We start from the raw sequence: 23,282 nt of genomic DNA on the forward strand, positions 1-23,282 counted from the left end.
ACAACTTTGTAGCAACATTTGTTTTTTTTAACTTAAAACTTTGAATCAAGATTTGTTCTTCTTTTCTTAAAATATAAACTCTTTGTGTTTTAGACAGTAATCCTTGTCGTATTATCTCTAGGGAGGAAAAATGTACTTTCACAAACTGCCTGTTTGTTGGTGTTCTTGTGCACCCACCTCTGCTGACCAACATGTCACTGGATGACATTCACAAAGTTGATGCCATGTTTCTTAATGTTACTGCCACTCAAGACATCAAAGAGAACAAAGATGGACCATCCAATTTTACTCTACTCTTCATAGAGCAAGAAACAGTTGGTCAGTTGTTTTTTTTACATTGGTTTTAAAAGCTTTGATTGTTTGATAATACATTTTTTTTTTGGATTGTCAGTCATATGTGGAAAAATGTTTAACAGAAATATGTCTACTATGAGTATTATTTTATTCAGTGGAATCTTAATTGAAACACATTGATTATTGTACTTTATTTTTTTCCCTTTCTTTTAGTGAAGTCTTTACTGAGACAAACAACATCTGGCTGGACTTTCAAGGGAGTTAATTATACAATGAAGCCTGCTTACTATGTAATACTTCAATTCAATTTAAAGCTACAAATGATTTTTGTTTCATTATAATTTACAACTAAGGTCAAATCTTATCATATTTTAACCACTGTCAATTCTTGTTATAATGTAACAAACAACTTCAGTTAAACCTTTTCTACTTAAATAATTTTTTTTTAAACCTGCCTGGAGATTGTCAGCTTTTCATGAACTACAAAATTTTGAAATTATATATATAATGTCGCATGTCCTGAAATATATATATATATATATAGTGTACTATCTGATTTATTAAGTGCTTTTCAGAACCATTATGTAGGATCAAGGCGCTATGTTATAAAAAATAGACAAAAACTTGAGAGTAAAAATAACCAGCTAATCTAAAAAGTTTGGATAGGATAGGTCTTAATGTTTTTAACCATGAAAAAGTTTTGATTCTTTGAGGGAATGTTTTAATAGCTGTGTGACTTGTTACATTTTCAGACAAGTGAGATCACTCTGCCTCATGGTTTGATTATGCCAGAAGTGATCATGATGTCAGGATACCCCAGTCACTACAGTGATGGAGATGTGCAGCAGACCATTACTAAGAGACTGAATATAACAGAGAAAGGTTCAGTTCCAGTGAGGACAGATTTCTTTCTTTTTGCTTGACTTTTTATAAAGTAGTTTTACTTAAATCTCCTTATGTCTCTGATAGACACACATTCTAAAATATACACTTTTTTTTTTTTACCCAGGTGAAGATGTATAAAGACAAAGGGGTTAGCTTGCTCCAGATTTCACTCAAAGATCATTATGATAAACTGATTAAGGTGAATAAATTATTATTATTTTTATTTTTTAAAGTCACTTATTACATGTCTGTTGTATTCAACTATTTTGAATTGTGTAATTATAAGCTCCAATTTTAAATACAATGTTTCAGGAGAAAAATTTCACAATTGATCACAAAGTTCAGAGGCTATCTTCTGTTAAATTAGTCTGGGATCTGCGTTATGTAAGTTAAAAATTATGCACATATATGTTCTATTGTTATATTATTTATGTTGTGCATCCTGTTAGTCTGTGTGTGCTTTTGTGTGTGTGTGAACTTTTTAAAATGCTTACATATCTTGTTTTTAAAAAGTTAGTTTTCTTTAGATACTTGAAGTTCTTTTTGACTTAAAGTTTACTAAGTTCTGGGGTCAATGGTTTACAGTGGTGACCCTTTCATCAACCCACCTCCTTACCTCATACAAATGTTTGATAGTGTTGGTTAGTACCTGGAATGTCCTATGATGAAATACACAAAAATTTCAGCCTCTGCATGAACTTAATATCTTGGCTCAGAAGCTTAGTTCTCAAAGCAGAGTGTTCAATTTTTATCTTAATATTTCTCAAACAATGTAACTAAATGAAATATTGACTTGACATATTTAACTAAAGGTTGGTTCAATTTTTATGGCCTGAAAGCTCTGATTTTAAAATGATCACAAAACAAATATATCTATTTGATTTCAGGTTGTTAAAAATGATCAACAAAACAAATATATATCTGTTTGATTTCAGGTTGTTAAAAATGATGAACTAAACAAATATATATCTGTTTGATTTCAGGTTGTTAAAAATGATGTTGTGGCCTCCAATAGATTTGAAGATAATGAGGTGAGGCTTGCTATTTTGGACTTGAATTTGTAATTGCTCTGTTGTTTGTAATGCATTACTTGATGGATCTGTTGTGACACTATTTCACTGAAATGTTTCAGGAGCTTCGCTACTCTTTGCGATCCCTGGAACAGTTTGCTCCATGGGTTAGACATGTCTATATTGTGACCAATGGTCAGATACCTTATTGGCTGAATTTAGACTGTCCACGGATCACTGTTATCACCCATGATGTAAGTCAACATTTTTTAAAATTTTGTTCAATGTTTTGTAGTGGGGTTTTTTTGGTCACTGAAGACTATTCTTCATATAATAAATAAAAGAAAATTTCCTTTTTGGAGATGGTGGGCCAATGGGGGATAACTCAAGACCTGTTTCTTTTGGCAAAAATTAAAGCCTAACCCCCAACTTCCTTTACTTGATCCAAATAATGTCAGGTAACCTTTGGGTGCATAGTGAAGCACAGCATGTAACTGAAAATTATTTATCAATCTAGGCATAATTCTACTTTCTGACAGCTGAAGTAAAGAAAACATGCTCATTAATAAACTAATTACATTAGCCATTAAGAAAAATATTTTAGAGTAAGGTTAAGTAAACATTATATAAAGCTAGACACATTTATAAAATCCATTCACATTGTAAACATGTCAGAATCCAATCAATGACTGCAAGAATCAACTGATTACAAGTCAAATAAGCTAATCTTATTCGTACTACAACATAATTGTACATTAAATGGACATATCCATTTGAGTTGGATGGCTAGAGTGGTACTTCATTATACATCACTCAAAATTCTACCTGAATTTGAGCCTGAGACTTTTAGGTTAATAGATCATAGTTTTGCCGATTCAAAACTATGTCCCATGTTTAAAAAATGTTCCTGATTTCCTTCTGTCCAGTTGAGATTTATTGCATCATTATTTTATTTTTCATTGACTATCTTTTTTGTATGTATTTGAAGTTGATCTTTCTGGGGATAGATGTACCATTACATTGGTTTATACTCTTTTCATTTGGTTAAATAGGAAATTTTTGACAACATCAGCTACCTACCCACATTCAGTTCTCCAGCCATTGAGGCCAACATTCACAAGATTCCTGGTCTGTCTGACAAGTTTCTGTATTTAAATGATGATGTGATGTTTGGCAGTCCAGTTTGGCCAGATGACTTCTATACACACTCCACGGGACAAAAGGTTGGTGCAAGCACTCACCTATGAGCCTTGATATTTTTTCGTTGTTGTCATTAATAGCAAAATTTAATTGAAAAATCAATATAATAATAATAATTTTAAACTAAGAAGCATTGCCCTCCTTGAAAATCTTACTTTATTCAAATATTTTATTGATTTATTGATAGCAAATTAAACAGTATGAAATTCACCGAAACTGATTTCTGAGCAGTGTCTTTCCTTGTTATTTTTAAACTCTACATTTATATTCTGCATCCCATATTTATATTTGATTTAGACTATCTACATATTTAAAAAAGTATTATCCGACTATTGAAATATTTTCCTGTGTTGATTCAAACCCCTCGCCTGCATTTTTCTCTGCACTTCCATGTTTTGTGACCCTAATAAACTTTCCTCTGGCCATAAAGAGGGCACTTGTAAAAAATCTTCTGTAGTCCCCTTAAATAAAGACAGCTTGCAGTGTGCTCTTTTTCTCATCATATAAATAAGAAATTTGTTATATTCTCTCTCTAGTAGGTTATGTTTATCTCCTGTATAAGAAGCATTCATTATATTCTCTTTGACTTAGTTATACCTGACTTGGCCTGTACCTAACTGTAATGAAGGTTGTCCATCAACTTGGATCAGAGATGGCTATTGTGACAAGGCCTGCAATTCTTCAGAGTGTGATTGGGACGGTGGAGATTGTTTAGGTATTTTTTTCATGGTTTGTTATCACAAATATATATCTTTGGATACACAAAATGAGAAAATATGTTTCATTTTTTGAGAAGATTGGATTGTCATTCTTGTAAATTTAACTCCTGTATTCTCAGCAACGAATGGCCGTGTCCAACTGGGAGCAGGTTTCCATGATGCTGGACATCGACTATCTGACTACTCATGTAATACATATTTGGTTGTAATTTCATTAATTCAGTATGTTAAAATTGTAGCAGTGTACTTAAAACGTTTTATTAAAATTATTGTCTTCCTTTGTTTACTTTGTTCTTAGCTTACTGCAATACAGGATGTGCCAATAACTGGCTAGCAGACAAGTACTGTGATCAGGTGACTAGTTCATTCTTTCATTCATGTGTATTAGTTGAAACAATATGTAATATTTACACTAGAACCAAACTAAATAACTAACATATTCTTCTAGTCCTTCTTATATTTTCTAGAAACATTTAGTTATATACAGTAGTAGTGTAATTTCTAGACTGATGTTTTTAGCCTTTAGAAATTTTCACTACCTCCCTAGCTAAGTTCCTCAAATTAACCTGAATCAACTCAGAAAAATAAAAGGATAATATTAATGTATTGAACAAAATTCTAATAGAAATCAAATATGCATTTAACTTAGATCACAAAATCCAAAAATACATGTACTATTTATGTATTGAACAAATTATGCAAAAAGAAATTAAATATACTTGTATTTATTTATTTAAAAATTTTTTATATGTAAATTTATATATTTGTGGTAAATGCTTCTAGAAATCTAACATTTATTTGTTAAATTTTTTTTTTTTGGGTTAGGCCTGTAATAATCTCCAATGTGGTTTTGATATTGGTGATTGTGGTATCAAAGATTACAATCAACTCTATTCCATTGACTTTGATATTCAAAAAGCACATTATAGACTACCACCAGGTAAAGGCATTAGCATTTATTGTGTATCTTTATTACAAAGCTTATATCAATTTACTTTGTCTGTCTGTCTGGTAAAGGACTTGGCATTTATTGTGTATCTTTATTACAAAGCTTATATCAATTTACTTTGTCTGTCTGTCTGGTAAAGGACTTGGCATTTATTGTGTATCTTTATTACAAAGCTTATATCAATTTACTTTGTCTATCTGTCTGGTAAAGGACTTGGCATTTATTGTGTATCTTTATTACAAAGCTTATATCAATTTACTTTGTCTATCTGTCTGGTAAAGGACTTGGCATTTATTGTGTATCTTTATTACAAAGCTTATATCAATTTACTTTGTCTATCTGTCTGGTAAAGGACTTGGCATTTATTGTGTATCTTTATTACAAATCTTATATCAATTTACTTTGTCTATCTGTCTGGTAAAGGACTTGGCATTTATTGTGTATCATTATTACAAAGCTTATATCAATTTATTTTGTCTATCTGTCTGGTAAAGGACTTGGCATTTATTGTGTATCTTTATTACAAAGCTTATATCAATTTACTTTGTCTATCTGTCTGGTAAAGGACTTGGCATTTATTGTGTATCATTATTACAAAGCTTATATCAATTTACTTTGTCTATCTGTCTGGTAAAGGACTTGGCATTTATTGTGCATCTTTATTACAAGTTCATATCAACTCACTTTATCTGTCTGTCTGGTAAAGGAATTAGCATTTATTGTACCCAGCGACTTTTTTTTCTATACAAACTCAATAGCTTTTAAGTAAACAAGAAGATCCTAGATACTTTTTACGGCGCGACTATACAAAATCTGCTAACATACGGAATAACTTGTTGGCAAAGCTACGCTTCATCTAAACTGTTGCGCCGTCTAGAAAATCATAAAAAGGGCATACAAAATTACACTCACAACATTAGGACATTTAAAGGAACTTTTTGAACAAAAGTGTCTTAATCAAAAAAAGAACAGAGCAGTACAAAAACTCGTTCGTACCTCACTCGGTCAGACTATATCAACGCCACTCATTGATCAGGAAACATGAAAAGGACCAATATGCTTGTGTGTAGTTGCTGAATAAACTCTTTATGTTGTGTCTGTTGTATGTATGTGTATGTTTCTGTTGTGCTGTCTTTATATGAGAAAAGAGTCTTTGTAATCACAACAAATTTCCATAAGGATCAATAAAACAGTCTTAGTCTTAGTCTTTAGTTTTATAGCAACAAAATAAACATTTTGTAAACAATTTTTTTTTTATTCTTAATTATTTGTAAAATTAATTTAAATACTTTATCGGGTGTTTTATTTATACAGAAAACCAATTATGAAAGGAAACAACAGCTACTATAGTAACCAAATGTAAAATTAATTCTAGTACCAAAGAAATCTGTCCTGATGCTCCACCAACACATGTACCAAAGAAATATGTCCTAATGCTCCACCAACACATGTACCAAAGAAATCTGTCCTAATGCTCCACCAACACATGTACCAAAGAAATCTGTCCTAATGCTCCACCAACACATGTACCAAAGAAATATGTCCTAATGCTCCACCAACACATGTACCAAAGAAATATGTCCTAATGCTCCACCAACACAGGTACCAAAGAAATAGGTCCTAATGCTCCACCAACACATGTATCAAAGAAATATGTCCTAATGCTCCACCAACACATGTATCAAAGAAATCTGTCCTAATGCTCCACCAACACATGTACCAAAGAAATATGTCCTAATGCTCCACCAACACATGTACCAAAGAAATATGTCCTAATGCTCCACCAACACATGTACCAAAGAAATATGTCCTAATGCTCCACCAACACATGTACCAAAGAAATATGTCCTAATGTTCCACCAACACATGTACCAAAGAAATATGTCCTAATGCTCCACCAACACATGTACCAAAGAAATATGTCCTAATGCTCCACCAACACACGTACCAAAGAAATATGTCCTAATGCTACACCAACAAATGTATCAAAGAAATATGTCCTAATGCTCCAGCAACACATGTACCAAAGAAATATGTCCTAATGCTCCACCAACACATGTACCAAAGAAATATGTCCTAATGCTCCACCAACACATGTACCAAAGAAATATGTCCTAATGCTCCACCAACACATGTACCAAAGAAATATGTCCTAATGCTCCACCAACACATGTACCAAAGAAATATGTCCTAATGCTCCACCAACACATGTACCAAAGAAATATGTCCTAATGCTCCACCAACACATGTACCAAAGAAATATGTCCTAATGTTCCACCAACACATGTACCAAAGAAATATGTCCTAATGCTCCACCAACACATGTACCAAAGAAATATGTCCTAATGCTCCACCAACACATGTATCAAGGGCTGGCATGAAGTAGGGAGAGGTCCTTACAATTTGTCCAAAGCTTTAATATAGAGTCACTGATGAATGAAAATTCTTCTATCTAAAAGCAAACTATATTTTAGAAGAAAAAAATGGAGTTTTGTTACTTTAATCTCACTTTCATTTTAAAATTATATTTAATATGCATATATTAGTTTTAAAAAATTAGTATATTGTTGAGTTTGTGGAAGGTAGGGCCCTTGGTAGATTCTTCGGAGCTGTATTCACTTATTCCAAGCATGCTACAATTGTACACTTCTTAATCACGACATTTTGCCAGCCGTAAAAATGCGGGGAAAAGATGTTAGACAGAGAAAAAAAAAACTTGAAAAGTTTCTAACCCGTTGAGATTCAGAAATATTTTTATCTCTTTTGTGGAGGCCCCTTTCTTGTGGATCCCTCTGAGTGTAGCCCAGCCTGCACTCCATTAAATCCAGCCCTGTCTGTATCATCTTCCTTTTTGCTTTGTTACAATCAGCCTATTTAACTCCCTTGAATCCAGCCCTGTCTGTATCATCTCCCTTTTTGCTTTGTTACAATCAGCCTATTTAACTCCCTTAAATCTAGCCCTGTCTGTACCATCTCCCTTTTTGCTTTGTTACTATCAGACTATTTAACTTACAGCTACCAGCCTGTTGGGTATTATCAGTTCTATGCTTTGACAGAGGCCATCCTTTGAACAGTATCTTTCTAAATCATACCCACAGCAGTCATCAAAGATAACTCTCACCTTTTTTTTTTCTAACTTTATAACAGTGGTATTTGATTGGGCTGTTAATCTAGAAATCTCAGACTATCAACTAGTGTCATAGTTCTAAAGACCCTCATGAATAACTCCATCATGAGTTTGGTGGCCAAGTGATAGGGAAGATTAGTTATTATTTTGTCTGTCTACAATAATTGAGCTTTTTAATAATTTATTGAATACATTTTAAAATGTCTATTTTTAAGGTGAACTAATTGGTTATTTTAACATGAGTGCAATTCTTACGGACAAGAATAAGGTCAAGTCTGCTAGCTACAGTCCAAACACTGCCATAAGAGCTGTAGCTGTGGCCAACAAGTTTAAAGTATTAACAGTTGTACTGAACAAAGGTCACAATGCCACTGTCTTACTGTTTGACATTACCTACCAGCTCAATGCTAATGATACAAAAAGAGTAAGCTGAATTTGTTTTGGTTTAAATTGATAATTACTAATATTAAGTAATAGCTAACTAATGACAAATCTTTCACTTTGAATATAAAATTTTATTTGGATAAAGGAATATGGATCTTCTCATAGAAATGAGATGAATGCCTGGGCATTAGCTATGGTCGGAATAATGCCACTCACACAGCAGTTCCTCCTTCAACACAAAGTTGATGTTTCCAAAAGAACGCTAAGGGTTGCTGGCTATTGATTTTTCCTCAGGGTTGACTCCCGAATCCTTTCCAAGCCAACAGAGTTTTGTATTCAGAGTTTTCCATCTCTTAGGTGGGTAGCTAGCCAAGGCTAACGAGTCCCTTCTGCCCCAAACTTATGCTGTTTAAGGTGCCACTTTCTTGCCTTTGTCCCTTCTCCTGTTTGTAAAAACAGTTCTGCTGGACCCAATATATGAGCCTCACATGAAGGCCAGGAGTTGGACTAGTTGCCAGAGGCTACTTGAGACGCAAGCCATGGGAAGCATTTTATAAGTAGTAGAGTTTTTAAATTCATTATCACTTTCCACAATAACAAGCGTATGGAACTGATGTTTGGACCACATCAGCTAGAAACAGAGAATGTAATTTTTTATGCAAAATTCAGATTTACTAAGCAATTTTTAACTTTAACATACATTTAATTAAGGCATATATATATATATATATATATATATTTTTTTTTTGTTTATTCATGACAATGAAACATGTTCACACAATAAGACTAAGGAAATTTCTTAGACAAAAATAGAAAAGAAAAAGAAAATGACAAAACATGCCTTTTTTTAAGTGATGAAATAAATTGTAAATATTTGCAATTTGCATTAACATCCTTTAGTTTTTTTTTTCATAGGGATCTATCAATTTTTTTTGCATTAAAAATTATTATTTTAAAGAACTTTGTTTGTTTAATTGAAGATAGTTCACATTTTCTTATCCTTAACACTATTTGTCAAGTACATATCAAAGACACAAAACTTTAAAAGTATTTGATAATTGATTAACAATTTGTTCTATATACTTTAAAAAACAGTTTTCGAATGTTCAAGTGTTTTGTCTTTTGTAGATCAATTTCACTTTACATGTGGATACATCAGTCACCAAGACTACACAGGCCTCTTTAGTTAGTCCAGTCAATGAGACCACAAAGTCACCTGTTAAACTTGATGATGTCTTAGACAGTGAAGCATTTATGGCATTTACTGGAGGACAAAGGTGAGTCCACCACCCAGTTCTGTCTGAGTCCACCACACAATCTTAACTTATTTACAAATAAATAGTTTTTAAAAATATTATTTTCCCTTTTGGACAGTTTCTCATTACAAGTCAGCTAATGAAAAGCTGTTCTGTTTCTGTGGTCAACTGTTGTTGTGAAGTTATCATGTGGAGCAATGAATTATTTCCTTTTAACTCTCTCCAACAAATGTTACCTGCTATTTCAAGGACATCCTAAAATATTCAGAGATGCCTTCCCTTGTAAACTGAACTTGAAACCCTTTGTTTGGATGCAAACATGTTAATTGTTCCTTAATTAAAAATGATTTGTTTTTATTTAAGTTTCTATCAGAATAAAATCTTGGTTTCTTTCTTAGCTGTCATACTCATTGTATTGTTTGCAGAAGTCCAGTTGTTTCCCCTCACTTAAAAACTGATGACATTGACGCAGCAAAGTCTTTGAGCATTGATGTTGACATTTTAGATTTGTACCAACATGTACAGATGTCAGAAGAGTTAACGAAAGCTTTATCTCTTATTGATCAGGCTTACAAAGAAGGTATATTTCAATTCAATGAGAACAAAGTCATCAAAAAAACATATTAGGACTTTTTCATATTCTTAAACATTGAGTAATTACTGACAACATTTAGGACTAATACTGTGGAATACAAATTTATCATCTACCGTTTATTTCAGGTGAATTAACGGATATTGGTTTGAAAGTAAAGTTTTATGATTTGCTTGTACACCACAAGGAAGAGTTGGATTCATTGAATACTGCTTTTCAAGAAGAAAGAGTGAAATTATTGAATAAAAAATTGAAAGACGGTGAAGCACTAAATAAAACAAAAAACTTTTCCCAAAATAAAACATCAGAGCCAAATGCAGTCAAAAGTCAAGCTGGTAACAAAACTTCTGAAGTAAAGATGGCCAGAAATCTGTCAAAGGAGCAGCAGACACAGTCTCCAGATCTAAAAAATTGGCTACAGTTTCAAGATGGCCCTCGAAGGTCTGGTCCAAACCAAGAAGAGATTGGGAAAGGCGGTCTGCAAAACTCTGTGCGGTCCAACAGTCGCAAGGCCGCTCCTGTACATCCAAAACTGGGCAATTATCATGCCAAAGACTTCTATGATAAAGCAAGAGAAGCTCAACAAATGGAACAGCAAGTAGATAAAGGCCTGCCTGGCTCCCAGGTTGATGAGAGGAAAGAAAAAGCAGTTACTCAGAATTATACCGGACGTAAGCTCCTAGCTGTACTTTACTGGTCAGATCTGGAAGAACAAAGAGAAAAAAGTAGGTTAAAGATGCAGCAAGACAGCCTTGGAGATGAGGCAAGTTTCAATAGCAATCTGTAGTATATATCATAATGTCTCAATTTCAAATGAATTGTATTTGAACTTATAGCTAGTTTAGTTAAAATCTGGTAAAAAAAAAAATCATTTTGTCAAACATTTGAAAATTCAGTGGCAAAAATCATGTTTACCAGAATTTGCTATACAATTTAGATAAGCTCCACAGTGCTGCAATCTTTAAGTATGCCAAAACAAATCTGCATATTGTATTAAACTGTAATCTCATAAATTTAGAAAGATAGTTTCATTTTTACTGTTTTAACATGTAGTTTGGATTTTATTTGTGTTTTATACTTTTATATACAAGATTTTATGTGTTACATGAGCATTAATAAATAAAGAAGCATTGTCTGTCTTCTTGTTAATTTTCTGAATACATATTTTATTAGTTTTATATTGAAGAAGAATTATTATGGTTCAAGTTGTAAAGTAATCTTTCTGTCTGTTTATCTATTGATAGATGTCTGATGAAGATTTCCTTAGACTTGTGAGCATTGGTGAGACCAGAGAAAATGTTGGTGGCTTCCCTTGGGAAAGAAAAGATGGTGAGAGTGAGGTCAGTTGCTTTTAATTTTTTTTTCATGTTTGTTTTTTAAATTTGGTTTATCATACTAATTTCGACATTGTAGCTGAGTTGTAGAGCATTTAGCTTTTTCTCTGAAGGTTTCCAGTTTTAATTATGGTGAATATTGGGATATTCATTGAAGAGGAAGACAGCAACAACATCCTAAACTGGGCTATGATTTGCTTGTACACTTCACCACACAACTGGTTAACTGTAGTTCACTCTGAACTGTTTGGCATTTAGGAATCATATTTCTTTGTATTTGATCCTACATTGTAAACTTGTGTTCAAAATAAACTTTAAAGAACTGTCTTACTGGTTGAATATTGTGAGCATCTCTAATACAGCCTGTAGTACTCATCTCTCAAAATCTTAGCCAAGACAAAATAAATTTTGCTATTGGCTATAAGAGTGTTCACTTAAACAAATTTTGACTGTTATAGATGATATCACTGACATTAATTTTTCATCTTTTTTTCCCCTACTTGATTGTATACAGAAAGCAAAAGAGAAAGCCAATGAATACACTATAGAAGGCTGGCAGGGGAGACAACTGCTAGACACTTTTGGGGATTCTCTTAGACATGTTAACCATATCTACAATAAGGAATTTGGTTTCCAGGCCCGTAAAGTACCAGGGCATATGCCACACATGATTGATAAGAACATTATGTTTGAGCTTCAAAACAGGTTTGTCAATCATTGAGATCTACTTGGAATTGACAATGTAGCCTACACCAGGGTCTCTTTACATCAGGGACTCTTTTAAGTTTGTAAAACAGTTCTAAATGACTGTAGATTTCATTATATTAATACACTCTATTTAGAAATGTAAATAACATTTTGCTGGTAGTTCATTTTATGCATGTATTTTATTAGAGAAAGGCCTGATGACTTTAGGTTGAGAAATAGTTGATTAAAACCACTCAGACTCTTTGAGACCATGTGTAGTAGAGTTGATCTTTGTAGTCAGTAGAATGTCTGGTCTGGTTTTTCATTTGAAGTTATGTGAGTAGGTATTAGACTTCACCTTCACCTATCCCTTGTCTGTTGGGCCATTTGGGGCACCACAAAAGATGTCGACTGTCTTTCTCTGGCAAGTCCGTCCATTCTTTTATATTTTTTTCCCATTGCTTTCTCTGTCTGCCTCTTCTTTTTCCTGGTACTGTTCCCTGAAGGAAGGTCTTTGCGAGACCAAAGACCTTGTAATATGACCATAGAGTTCTAGTTTGCATTTTTGTACATGGGGTCCAATTGCTATAACAACCCTGTCTCAAAATTCTTTGTTGGTATCAGACTTAGGGAGATAAATTCTGTTAACCCTGATCATATATTGAACCCTAGATGTTTCTTTTGTTCTCTAACATTCTGCCACAATGCCCTTCTGTCCAAAAGATTAAGTTCCGAAAAAAACAAAAACAGGCTGACTTTAAAAACTTGATACATATCTAGATAATACTCCAATGTTTTATTGCTAATTTTTGTAGTGCTGGGGTATCACAATATATATTTTTCTGTGAAATAACAAAAAAATGTCTGTATGAAAAGATGGTTAATCAAATAATTTTTCATCTTTTATTCTTTTTTCTTTTGGGGGGAGGGAGGGGGGAGGAGGAGAAAGCTTTTGGCTGAGTTAATAGTAAATTATTGCATTCGACAGATTCCCTAAAGAGTGGGATGCCACTTCCTCCCACAAAATTCGCAGCTCCACAGACATGCAGTATGCATTTGCTTACTACTACTATCTGATGGGAGTAACTATAGCAACATCTGTGGAGGAAATCTTCAATCAAATGGACACTGACCACTCTGGGTAAACAACACTCTTTTCTAATGCACCTTTAAATAAAGCCCAGTCAATGGGGCTAAACGGAACTAATTACACTACAATATTATTGAATAGACATAAAATAACTGGAATAACACCACAAAATTTTTTTGTTTTGTGTTTTTTTAAATGTTTTTTTTTGTTTTAGAATTCTGTCCGACAGAGAAATTCGAACCCTTGCAGCGAGGATGTATGATCTCCCACTTTATTTAGAGGTACAGTGTGCATTAAACATCTAAATCAATTTTTTTTCCCTAGATCTAGATCTCTTTATGTTTAAATATTTTTAAATTAGAGAATGAATCTCGTTGAATCATTTGCATTTTTTCTTTGTTAAGACTCTTACAGGCTTAGAAGCAATGTTAACAAATTGTTCACACAACCAAAGTGATCCAACTCTACTGACTTTATCAGAAGATCAAAAAGAAAATTACTATGACAAATCCATGGTGAGCTGAACATTATTGGCTATTGTTTCAAAAATCTTTTTTTTTTATATTAGAAGCTGAAAAAAATATTTTAAAATGTCATTTGATGTTCTATTTTTTTTTTCTCCACAGCCTCATGTGACCAAATATTTATTTACCCATTGTGATGCTATTGAACAGTTAGTGAAATCAAAGTTCAAACCAAAACTGAAATATAAGTTAGTCACCTCTCACCTATGTTTGGTTTTAGAAAGATAGTCTATAACAAGTCCAGATAATGTACAAAGTCAGTGAATTACTTTGGAGCACATTTCTCAGATCATAGTTAAATATTTCTTTTGAAAACTAGACTGTAAGTAAGTTGCAACATTTTAGGTCCTGGCAGGTAAACATAGTGTTTAGTGGTAAAGTGCATGGCTTCCGAACTGGGGTCCTGAGTTTGAATCCTGGTGAAGACTGGGATTTTTAATTGCAGGATCTTTGGACGCCTCTGAGTTCACCCAACTCTAATGGGCAGGGCCGCCGCGAGGGTTGTCACCACCTGTGTGCGAAATTTTAAAAAGCCACCCCTCCCCCTTTTTTTTAGACTGAGCTGGACACTGTACCAAAAGTGCTTTTTGATTTAAATCCATTTTTGTAGACCATTCCTTTTTTCCATTCATATTTGCATTGTTGTCATATCCTCATGCCCACTAAAATATTTTATTTTCAATTTTAACTTTGCATATTGTAAAAGAATGTATTGAAAAAGAAAATTAACTCAGACTTTTTAATTATAATACAATTTTGAGATTTTATTTTTCATTTATATTAATTTAACAAATTTAAGTAATGAAATTTCACTAAAACAAGTCTTTTTTCCCGAAATAGTGTTGCCTACATGATTATTAACTCTTTCTCTCCTAATAGACAATGCCAACGTTGATTTGAATTTAATTGTTTGTTTTTTGTATTTATAAACTTTAACTTGCGTTGTGTAAAAGGAACATGCATTCTCCTAGATCTATAATTCAATACCAAATAGAACATTTTCTGATAACAAACAAAAAAAAAAAAAAAAAGTTATTGAAGTTCAGTCATAACAGGATAGTGAAATACAAATGAGCAAAACGAATAATACTATCAGAACGAGAAAAGTAATTACGGAGAGAAAGAGTTAAGCTTTGCATAAAGTTCTTTCTGGAAATAGATTTAAAGATGTGGCAAAAATTATTTTCCTGACCTTTTTTGTATTTAATAAGTTTCCAAAATAATTTCTTAAAGTATGAATATCGTTTTTTCCCCCTGGTCTTTAATGGATAATGGAATCATTAGAATTTATGTAAAATATTTAAGTAATTTTTTATTATTAAACTGAAAATTGAAGAAACAAAAGGAACCTTAGAATAAAGATTCGGCTACCCCATAAAGTCGGCCGCCTGCGCGCAGTGCACAATAGGTAGCGGCGGCCCTGCTATAGGGTACCTGACATTAGTTGGGGAAAAGTAAAGGTGGTTGGTTGGCTGGCCACATGACACCCTTGTTAACTGTAGGTCACAGAAACAGATGACCTTAACATCATCTGGCCTATAGACCACAAGGTCTGAAAGGGGAACTTTACTATGTCTTCGATTCCGAAGATTAAGGATGCATGCAGTGATTCACATTACTAGTTTTGACCTGTATATTTTCCCGCATCTTGTTGAGACAAACTGTTGACAGCTGAAATATATAACAAAGAAATATTCAAATTTGATTACAGACACTTCAAGACAGAAGAATAAAAGTAAAGTAGCTTTAATACATAAAACACTGAACCATAATTTACTAATTTAAAAACCTAATGAAATACTTAGAAAGACACAAAGATAGAGGCACATTTCTTATTCCATATGCTACAACAAATTTGTACAAGTGCTCCTTCTTCCCTAGTGCTATTTGAGAATGGAATGGGTTGCCTGAGTCAGCCAGGAAAACCAACGACTTAGCAGAGCTTAAGTTATTTATTAACATGCATGACTAGAATGTCACATGAAATGCATGGGACGTAATTATCTTCTTTTTTGAAGTAACGTCTGGAACCTATAAGAAAAGATAAGAATACAGTGGCCCTTCTGACTCAGCCGTGACCAATATATTTTGTCACAAATGGGGCAGGCAAAGTCATTGTCTGCCAGTGGTCTTTTTATATATTTCTGCAGTTACATGAAAAAAGTAATATTATATAGTAATCAATGTTAATTAAAGAACTCATGTTTATGTTGTATAAAACTCATCAGTAATGCTATTGTATAAAACTCATGTATATGTTGCATAAATGTATCATTTCTTCTTGGTGTGGCAAATAAATATTTAGGAAATGTTATATTTAGCATAAAAATTAATAATAGTTACTTACTTTAGGTACATCACATCAGATGATGCAGACATTACATTTAAGATGATTCACACCAATGTTTCCCATGTTGTTGGACAACTTGATGACATCAGGAAACATCCAAAGTAAGAAATGTTTTTTTTTTAAAGTGGAGAATGTCAAAAAATGTTTTTGTTTTTTTAAGAGTGCTAAATTAAATATGGATTAGCTTCAATTAGAAGGATTTTTGTTTGAAGTAGTTTTTTCGGAGGTGCAGTGTCTGAGTGGTAAAGTGTTAGGCTTCTGAACTAAAGGGTTTTAATCCTGGTCAAATCTTTAGGGTGTCTCTGAGTCCACCCAGCTCTAATGGGTACTTGACATTAGTTGGGGGAAAGTAAAGGCAGTTGGTCATTGTGCAGGCCACATAACACCCCTCTTAACTGTGGTCCACAGAAAAAGATGACCTTTACATCATCTGCCACATAGGTCACAAGTTCTGAAAGGGGAATTTTACTTACGTTTTAGTTTTTTTGCTTATAAATACAATTGATATCACATAGTATAGTAGTAATTCCATTAGTAAGTTATTAATCACTCTTTAATTGATTGTCTGTTGTTTCATTTCTAGGAAATTTATTTGTTTAAATGACAACATTGATCACAGTAGAGATGAGGCCAAAACTGTAAGTCTACTTTTTTGAAGCCTAAAAGAATCATTGGTTCTATAGATACTCTGACAAGAACTTAAAAAAAAATTGTAGTTGTAAATGCTTAAGAAATGTTTAATTTAAAAGAAATAGTTAAGACTATTGCTATTGAATTAAATTTTATTTTAAAAAATAATAAATTCCATTATTCAGTGACACTGTATTGCTTGTGGGAAAAAGGCCGAAAATTCATTTTATACTTCATTTTTTAAAATCAATATGAATAATAATACTCATAATATCAGTAATGCTATTGAATTTGACTGCTGGTTGTGTGTTCTAGACTGTTTTCTCAATAGTCCTGGGTTAGAACCCTGCCCTGCGCCATTTCTCCCTTTCCTGTGAGAGGGGTGGACTATAATGTAATTATCTTCAATTCTGAAGGAACACCTGAAACTTGTCAAACAAATAAAACAGCTGGTAACTGCAGATACTTTTCAATGACTTAACCTCTTGGGTTTTTGGAATTTTTTTTTTTAATTCTTGAAAGTATTTATATTTGCCTTTCTTTGTAAAAAAAAAAATACAATTTTTGTAGGTCAAGGCCATTTTGCAAGATTTTTATGAGTCACTTCTGCCAATTCCATCTCAGTTTGAACTACCTAGAGATTACAGGAATAGGTTTCTGCACATGAGAGAATTGAGAGAGTGGTGAGTTTTCTCATTTGTTTGACTAAATGTTACAGATCTAGTTTGTATTGGCTTCACAGAACTGCTTAAATAAATGTATCCAAAACGTCTGGGCCAAGGATGGCTATAGCAAAGTAGCTGGCTTATATATGTAAGGCATTGAAAGAATCCTCCTAACTGAAAAGATAATGATAGAAGGAATGTTAAGTTGTGAATAAAGATATTATTTTCAAATAAGCCTTCTTTAAATGTAAAAATCTTAAAGATATCTAGATATAATTGTATTAAGTAATTCAAATGTATATTTTCTAGATAAGCAACTGTTCAATCTGATTTTAGGTTAGAAATATACAAAATCTCTTTGAGACTTATATCCCATTTTATAGGTGATGTAAAATTTCTTGCTTATGTGATCAAAAGGGTTGAAGGATCAGAAGCCAGTATGCAAATGTAATAGATCTGGGTGGACTCGTAGCATCATTTCATCATCATCAGAGGGAACATAGGGCCTCAGTAAAAACACTTCACTATCCACGGTCTCTTGATAGTTTTTTAATGGCTTCCCAGCTCTTTTTTTTTTTGGCTTCATCTAGTACACTGCGTCACCATGTTCACATTATTATTATTATAGCTTTTATATAGCACTACTTTCATGCTTATAGCATGCTCAGAGCGCTTTGGTCCAATCTCATTGTGGACCAGTGGGGGGGGGGAGGTATCTAGAAGTTGGTTTTCCATGCTGCCTTTAGGCGCTCAGTAAACGCAACTCTGCCCGAGTCGGGTGTCGAACCTCGAGCCCCCTTCTAGGTAGCCAAGACAAGCCAAGACATGGTAATTGCATTTAATCTTAAGTAAAATTAGAATAATCACACTGCACTCTTCTCTAGGATTTGATTTGGGATCTTCATTTGGGCAACATCAGCTCTGACACCCTGATACCAAATCTGTTTACAATTTTAATGTTATGTTCACATGACCAAATCCTCTCCTATTGAATGTTGACCTCTTTGTGTCTGAAGAATTTTAAAAAATAGACCCTAACATGTTTCATTGTGATGTTACTTTTGTATACAGGAGGATCTACAGAGATCAGTTGAGATTTTGGACTCATGTTGCTCTGATTGTTTTAGTCTTGTTGGCTGTTATCTCATTTTTGGGTGATAAGGTTAGTACATGTGTATCTTATGTTAGTGCTTGTGTATCTTATGTTAGTGCTTGTGCATCTTATGTTAGTACTTGTGAATCTTATGTTAGTGCTTGTGTATCTTATTTTAGTGCTTGTGTATCTTATGTGCATGTGTATCATATACTAGTACTTTAGTATTTTATTCTAGTATCTTAGGTTAGTAGATGTTTATCTTATGTTAGTACTGCATAATTTGTCTGTTTCGTAGTGTGGCATTTTACATCTTTTCCTTTTGCAACTTCTCTTGTGACTATTTTAGAAGCCAATCCTTTATACACAGCTGCAATCATAAGTTGGGCATCTGTAATCGCGGGGTGCTGATGCACTTTCACCCTTCCTTTTACTTTTGGTGTGTAAGCCATCTTCTCTCCAGGACCCTTCCTTTAGGCTTGCTCTTCATGCTGATCTATCCTGTGCCTCTTAGTGCTGATTTTGAAGAGCTTCATGTCATGTTTCCATACATCAGTGTAACTTTATGCATCTTTATATTGATGTAACACCTCTTTTGGTGTTTATTAAAGTGTCTGTTGTGTCATAATTAAATATCCTTCTTTACACCTGATTTGTTTTCTCGTATGTCTACTAATGAGTACTACAACTATAATAGCACAACAAACATAGAGATTCAGAACTTGATGCAATGAGCATTTATTAGACATAAAATATTAACACACTGGCAAGTCCAGTCATCAAGGATTACAAGAAATACTTAACATAAATCAATTATTAAGTCCAATGGAATACATCAAGTACATAACTAGTAATGCTCTATACATAATAGACATGATACGTCTATCCACTTCTATGACCATGGTGACTACTCATATCTGACCATGTGGTCAGCTCCCAGAATGAGACTTACCCACAATTCTGAGCAAGCCTTTGCTTTTCACGTGAAACATGTTAACCATGAATTTCAAGTGTACTTCTTGATTCCCAACTAGTTCATGTCTCAACGGCTATCAAACAATGATACCTTAAAACTGGGTGACCAGAGGCTCTTCTGCCTTCTATTATATCACCATACAGAATGTTTTGTGGAAATCAAACTTGTGGCATTCTGTGAACATGTCCAGGCCAGCGAGGATGTCCTGGCACCCTGCTCTTCATGGCATTTCCTCATTGGTTATTTTCTTTTGCAACCATATTTTTTAAAATACGCCTTTAGCATCAGAGGTGGAAGATATTTGGCTTTTTTTCCTGCCAAGAGTAGGTTGACTAGACTATACTTCACTACCATTTAGCAGAGTGCTCATCACACAGGTCTGGTAGACTAGGACTTTGGTATTGCTAGTCAGCAAGGCATTCCCACACTCTTTTCTGGAGACGTGACATGGTGCCCATTGCCTTGGTGATCTGTTGTTGTCTTTATCCAGTAGCACATCATTGGAGATGATGGAGCCAAGATAACAAAAATGGTCAACAATTTCCAGTGGTTGGCCATTAATGGCCATGTGAGTTGCAGTGCTTGTGTTCTAAATTAGTATTTTTGTCTTGCTTTGATTAATATTGAAGACAAACTTCTGGCATACAGCAGACAGTTTTTGTAACTTATAACTTTTGCCCTCAATCAGGATACATTGAAGAGTTTTCCAGAGAATATTGTATTGAGAAATACACCTTCATTGATGTCACTGAACATAATGTATTAGGCAGGGGAAGAATATGCCAAACAGAGTAGTTGCGAGCACTCAAAGGTGCTGAATGGCATCCATTAAATTCACTGTACATTTTGTTTCCTCATGAAAACACTCAACGAACTATAGTAGTTTGGGAGGGCATCCTTTTTTTTTCTTAGGAGTTTGAAAAGGCCACACCTGCTGACCATGTCAAAGGCTTTTGTCAGATCAACAAATACAATGTGTATTGGTCTGTCTTTTGCTTGGAATTTCTCCTGCAGTAGTCTTAGAGAGGATATCATATCTATAGTGGATCTACCACTCCTAAGTCCACATTTAGACCCTGGGTAGACTCTAGAAGCTATCACCTGCAGCTAGCAAATATTTGGGCAGACTGTAGAAGCTATCACCTGCAGCTAGCAAATATTTGGGTAGACTCTAGAAGCTATCACCTGCAGCTAGCAAACATTTGGTCAACTATGCTAAGGAGAGAGATGCCCCTATAATTTTTGCAATGACTCAGATTTCCTTTGTATATATTGTGACTATATTTGCTTTATGGATGTCCCTTGGGACATGACCTGATTCCCAGCAGCTGCACAGGAGATTATATAGTTCTGGGAGTGTCTGGTTGGCTTTACCCCATAGTAAAAATAAGATATTGTCTTCATTTACAATAAAACAAAAACTTTTTGAAATTCTTATTATGAAAAATTTACTGTGAAATTCAGAAGCTTTTAGTTTAACAAGCATAATTTACACTGTTATTTAATTCCTTTTCTACTGTTTTAGGTTGAATAAAGAATTACTTATTTCATTGTAATTTTTGTTTCAAAGATTGATGCTCTGAAAAGAAAATGGAGCAGCAGGAAACGTAGGAGAAGACGAACATCCTCCAGCCCTGAATCAACACCTCCAACCTCTGTGTCAAGTTCCCCAAGCTCAGAGTCTAAAGACGGTCCGAGTACCTTCGTAGTGTGGGACGATGTGACAGAGACAGTATGACAATTACTGCTAGGGCTGCTCTCTCCAAATGTTATGATCTTTGTGTTAAGTCTAGTTTTCCTCATCAATTTAGTTGTCATAGGACTACACATGCTGAACTGAGCAACTAGTTTGACATTGGCTAGGAAGTTTAACCTATTCATATGCCCCCAACCCATCCAAAAAAATGTGAAGTTCCTGGTTACAAATAAACATACATAATGTGAGAGTTTATTGTATCCCCAAAAAAAAGGTAGTTTTCTAAAATGTAGTAGAGAAACATTGTTACGTTGTGTTTTACAATCAGCTGAAGTAGCTGATTGAGAGTTTTTGTTGCCTTTAGACAGTGAAAACATTATGAGAATTGTTACTTAAAGAACGTTTCTTACACCAATTTTGTTAATGTAATGTTTGATTATTGTTAAGTGCTTCTTTGTTCTCAGTTCTTGGAATGTAAAGAACCTGGGAAAAATTGAAACAAGAAGCTATAGTAGAATGCTGGCATGTAGCCTTTTAAAGGAAAGCAAATAGAGATTTCATAGAATAACTTCATCATTAACTTTAGAGCTTAAAATTAGGTGGTGTAGTCGATTTCTCACATGTTTAGAGTCTCTTTTTTTGAAAACCTTAGCTGCCCCATAGATTTAATATTTGGGCCTGTACATTAAATCCATACACCAATTAAATGGTTTGATCTCAGTGTCTTAGTAAATGTTTGACTTGGTATTGCCAATGTTGTGACTACTGTTGAAGGAGGGATGTGTGTTGGGATGAAACTAGAGCAGCCCTAGCCTGAGTGTGTCTGTGTTTGCAGTCATGACTTTTGAAGTTTTGACCAACATTCCTATCTGTGATTGCAGGATGACCTGCACAGATCCACTTGTCATTGTATTTTACTAATATATTTTTACTGTTTACATTTCTGTGTATCAATGATGATGTATTGAATGTGATTTCAGGCCTAGAGCCATTTATTGTACAGTTGTTGATTGTATTAGTGCCAATGTATTTATTGAGTTCTCACATGACTGGATAAAACAGAGAAGGAATTGGATCAGAATTTGGGTTTGTTGTTTTTTTTTGTGCCACTCATTTGAAGTATTACTTAATCATTTGGTCTTCATCATCAAGTTTTTGATATTTACTTGTTTTTTTTTTTATGAATTATCTTTCTAGACAGAACAAAATCTTTTCTTATTTCTTTTTAATCCTTCCATCTTTTTAATACTTCAACAATTCTTTTGTCGCTTGTAGTTTTCAAAGAAAAATAATTGAAGGTCACAGCTAAAAACTTAGTGCTAGCATTAATACTTAATTAATTAATGAAAAGATTTTAGTGTATTCAATTAAGTGAATTTATTTTAAACAACAAAAAATGCATGAAATTAGTCTATATTGATCATGTGGTGACATGGCAATAGTTTTAGTATGTTTTACATTTGACTCTTTGATGCTTGAATTTTGAAATATAATAACAATAGAACAATGTCTATCTAAACATATGTATATAATGGTCTTTGATTCTTTGCTCATTTTGAAGGGTTGTCATTTGAAAAAGAATTTTTATACATAAGAGTTATTTACCCTTTTTTGTGTATATATAGTTTCTGTTTCTATTGATTTGAAATGCATGTTATTACATTCATTTATTGTTAATACTAAACTTGGTCATAATAACATCATCATAATTACATCATCATAATAACATCATCATAATAGTCTGAACTGAAATTGATCAATTCTTGTTTTCTTGAATATTCATTTAACTATGTGTTTTTAAGATTTAAAAAATGACTGCCT

The 23,282-nt window shown here is 33.5% G+C and overlaps 1 protein-coding gene across 2 annotated transcripts in view; it reads left to right on the forward strand.

The window, feature by feature from the left end:
• The window catches only part of LOC106051917 (N-acetylglucosamine-1-phosphotransferase subunits alpha/beta-like), a 36,555-nt gene extending 13,561 nt beyond the window's left edge, over window positions 1–22,994 (forward strand). For both annotated transcript variants that reach the window (XM_056044217.1, XM_056044219.1), the window contains 27 exons: window positions 122–318; window positions 508–584; window positions 1,047–1,187; window positions 1,304–1,378; window positions 1,492–1,563; window positions 2,163–2,210; window positions 2,312–2,443; window positions 3,242–3,412; window positions 3,981–4,104; window positions 4,228–4,296; window positions 4,407–4,462; window positions 4,934–5,048; window positions 8,400–8,608; window positions 9,697–9,845; window positions 10,250–10,404; window positions 10,545–11,179; window positions 11,661–11,756; window positions 12,265–12,455; window positions 13,426–13,578; window positions 13,742–13,808; window positions 13,932–14,042; window positions 14,154–14,239; window positions 16,404–16,502; window positions 16,985–17,039; window positions 17,602–17,714; window positions 18,768–18,858; window positions 21,336–22,994. In XM_056044217.1, coding sequence (XP_055900192.1) covers window positions 122–318; window positions 508–584; window positions 1,047–1,187; window positions 1,304–1,378; window positions 1,492–1,563; window positions 2,163–2,210; window positions 2,312–2,443; window positions 3,242–3,412; window positions 3,981–4,104; window positions 4,228–4,296; window positions 4,407–4,462; window positions 4,934–5,048; window positions 8,400–8,608; window positions 9,697–9,845; window positions 10,250–10,404; window positions 10,545–11,179; window positions 11,661–11,756; window positions 12,265–12,455; window positions 13,426–13,578; window positions 13,742–13,808; window positions 13,932–14,042; window positions 14,154–14,239; window positions 16,404–16,502; window positions 16,985–17,039; window positions 17,602–17,714; window positions 18,768–18,858; window positions 21,336–21,503 — 3,655 coding nt within the window. In that variant the 3' untranslated portion in view covers window positions 21,504–22,994. The remainder of the gene's footprint in view (window positions 1–121; window positions 319–507; window positions 585–1,046; window positions 1,188–1,303; window positions 1,379–1,491; window positions 1,564–2,162; window positions 2,211–2,311; window positions 2,444–3,241; window positions 3,413–3,980; window positions 4,105–4,227; window positions 4,297–4,406; window positions 4,463–4,933; window positions 5,049–8,399; window positions 8,609–9,696; window positions 9,846–10,249; window positions 10,405–10,544; window positions 11,180–11,660; window positions 11,757–12,264; window positions 12,456–13,425; window positions 13,579–13,741; window positions 13,809–13,931; window positions 14,043–14,153; window positions 14,240–16,403; window positions 16,503–16,984; window positions 17,040–17,601; window positions 17,715–18,767; window positions 18,859–21,335) is intronic.
• The last annotated feature ends 288 nt before the right edge of the window (window positions 22,995–23,282 follow it).

This window comes from Biomphalaria glabrata, chromosome 10, assembly GCF_947242115.1.
Source record: "Biomphalaria glabrata chromosome 10, xgBioGlab47.1, whole genome shotgun sequence".
Classification (NCBI taxonomy): Eukaryota; Metazoa; Mollusca; class Gastropoda; family Planorbidae; genus Biomphalaria; species Biomphalaria glabrata.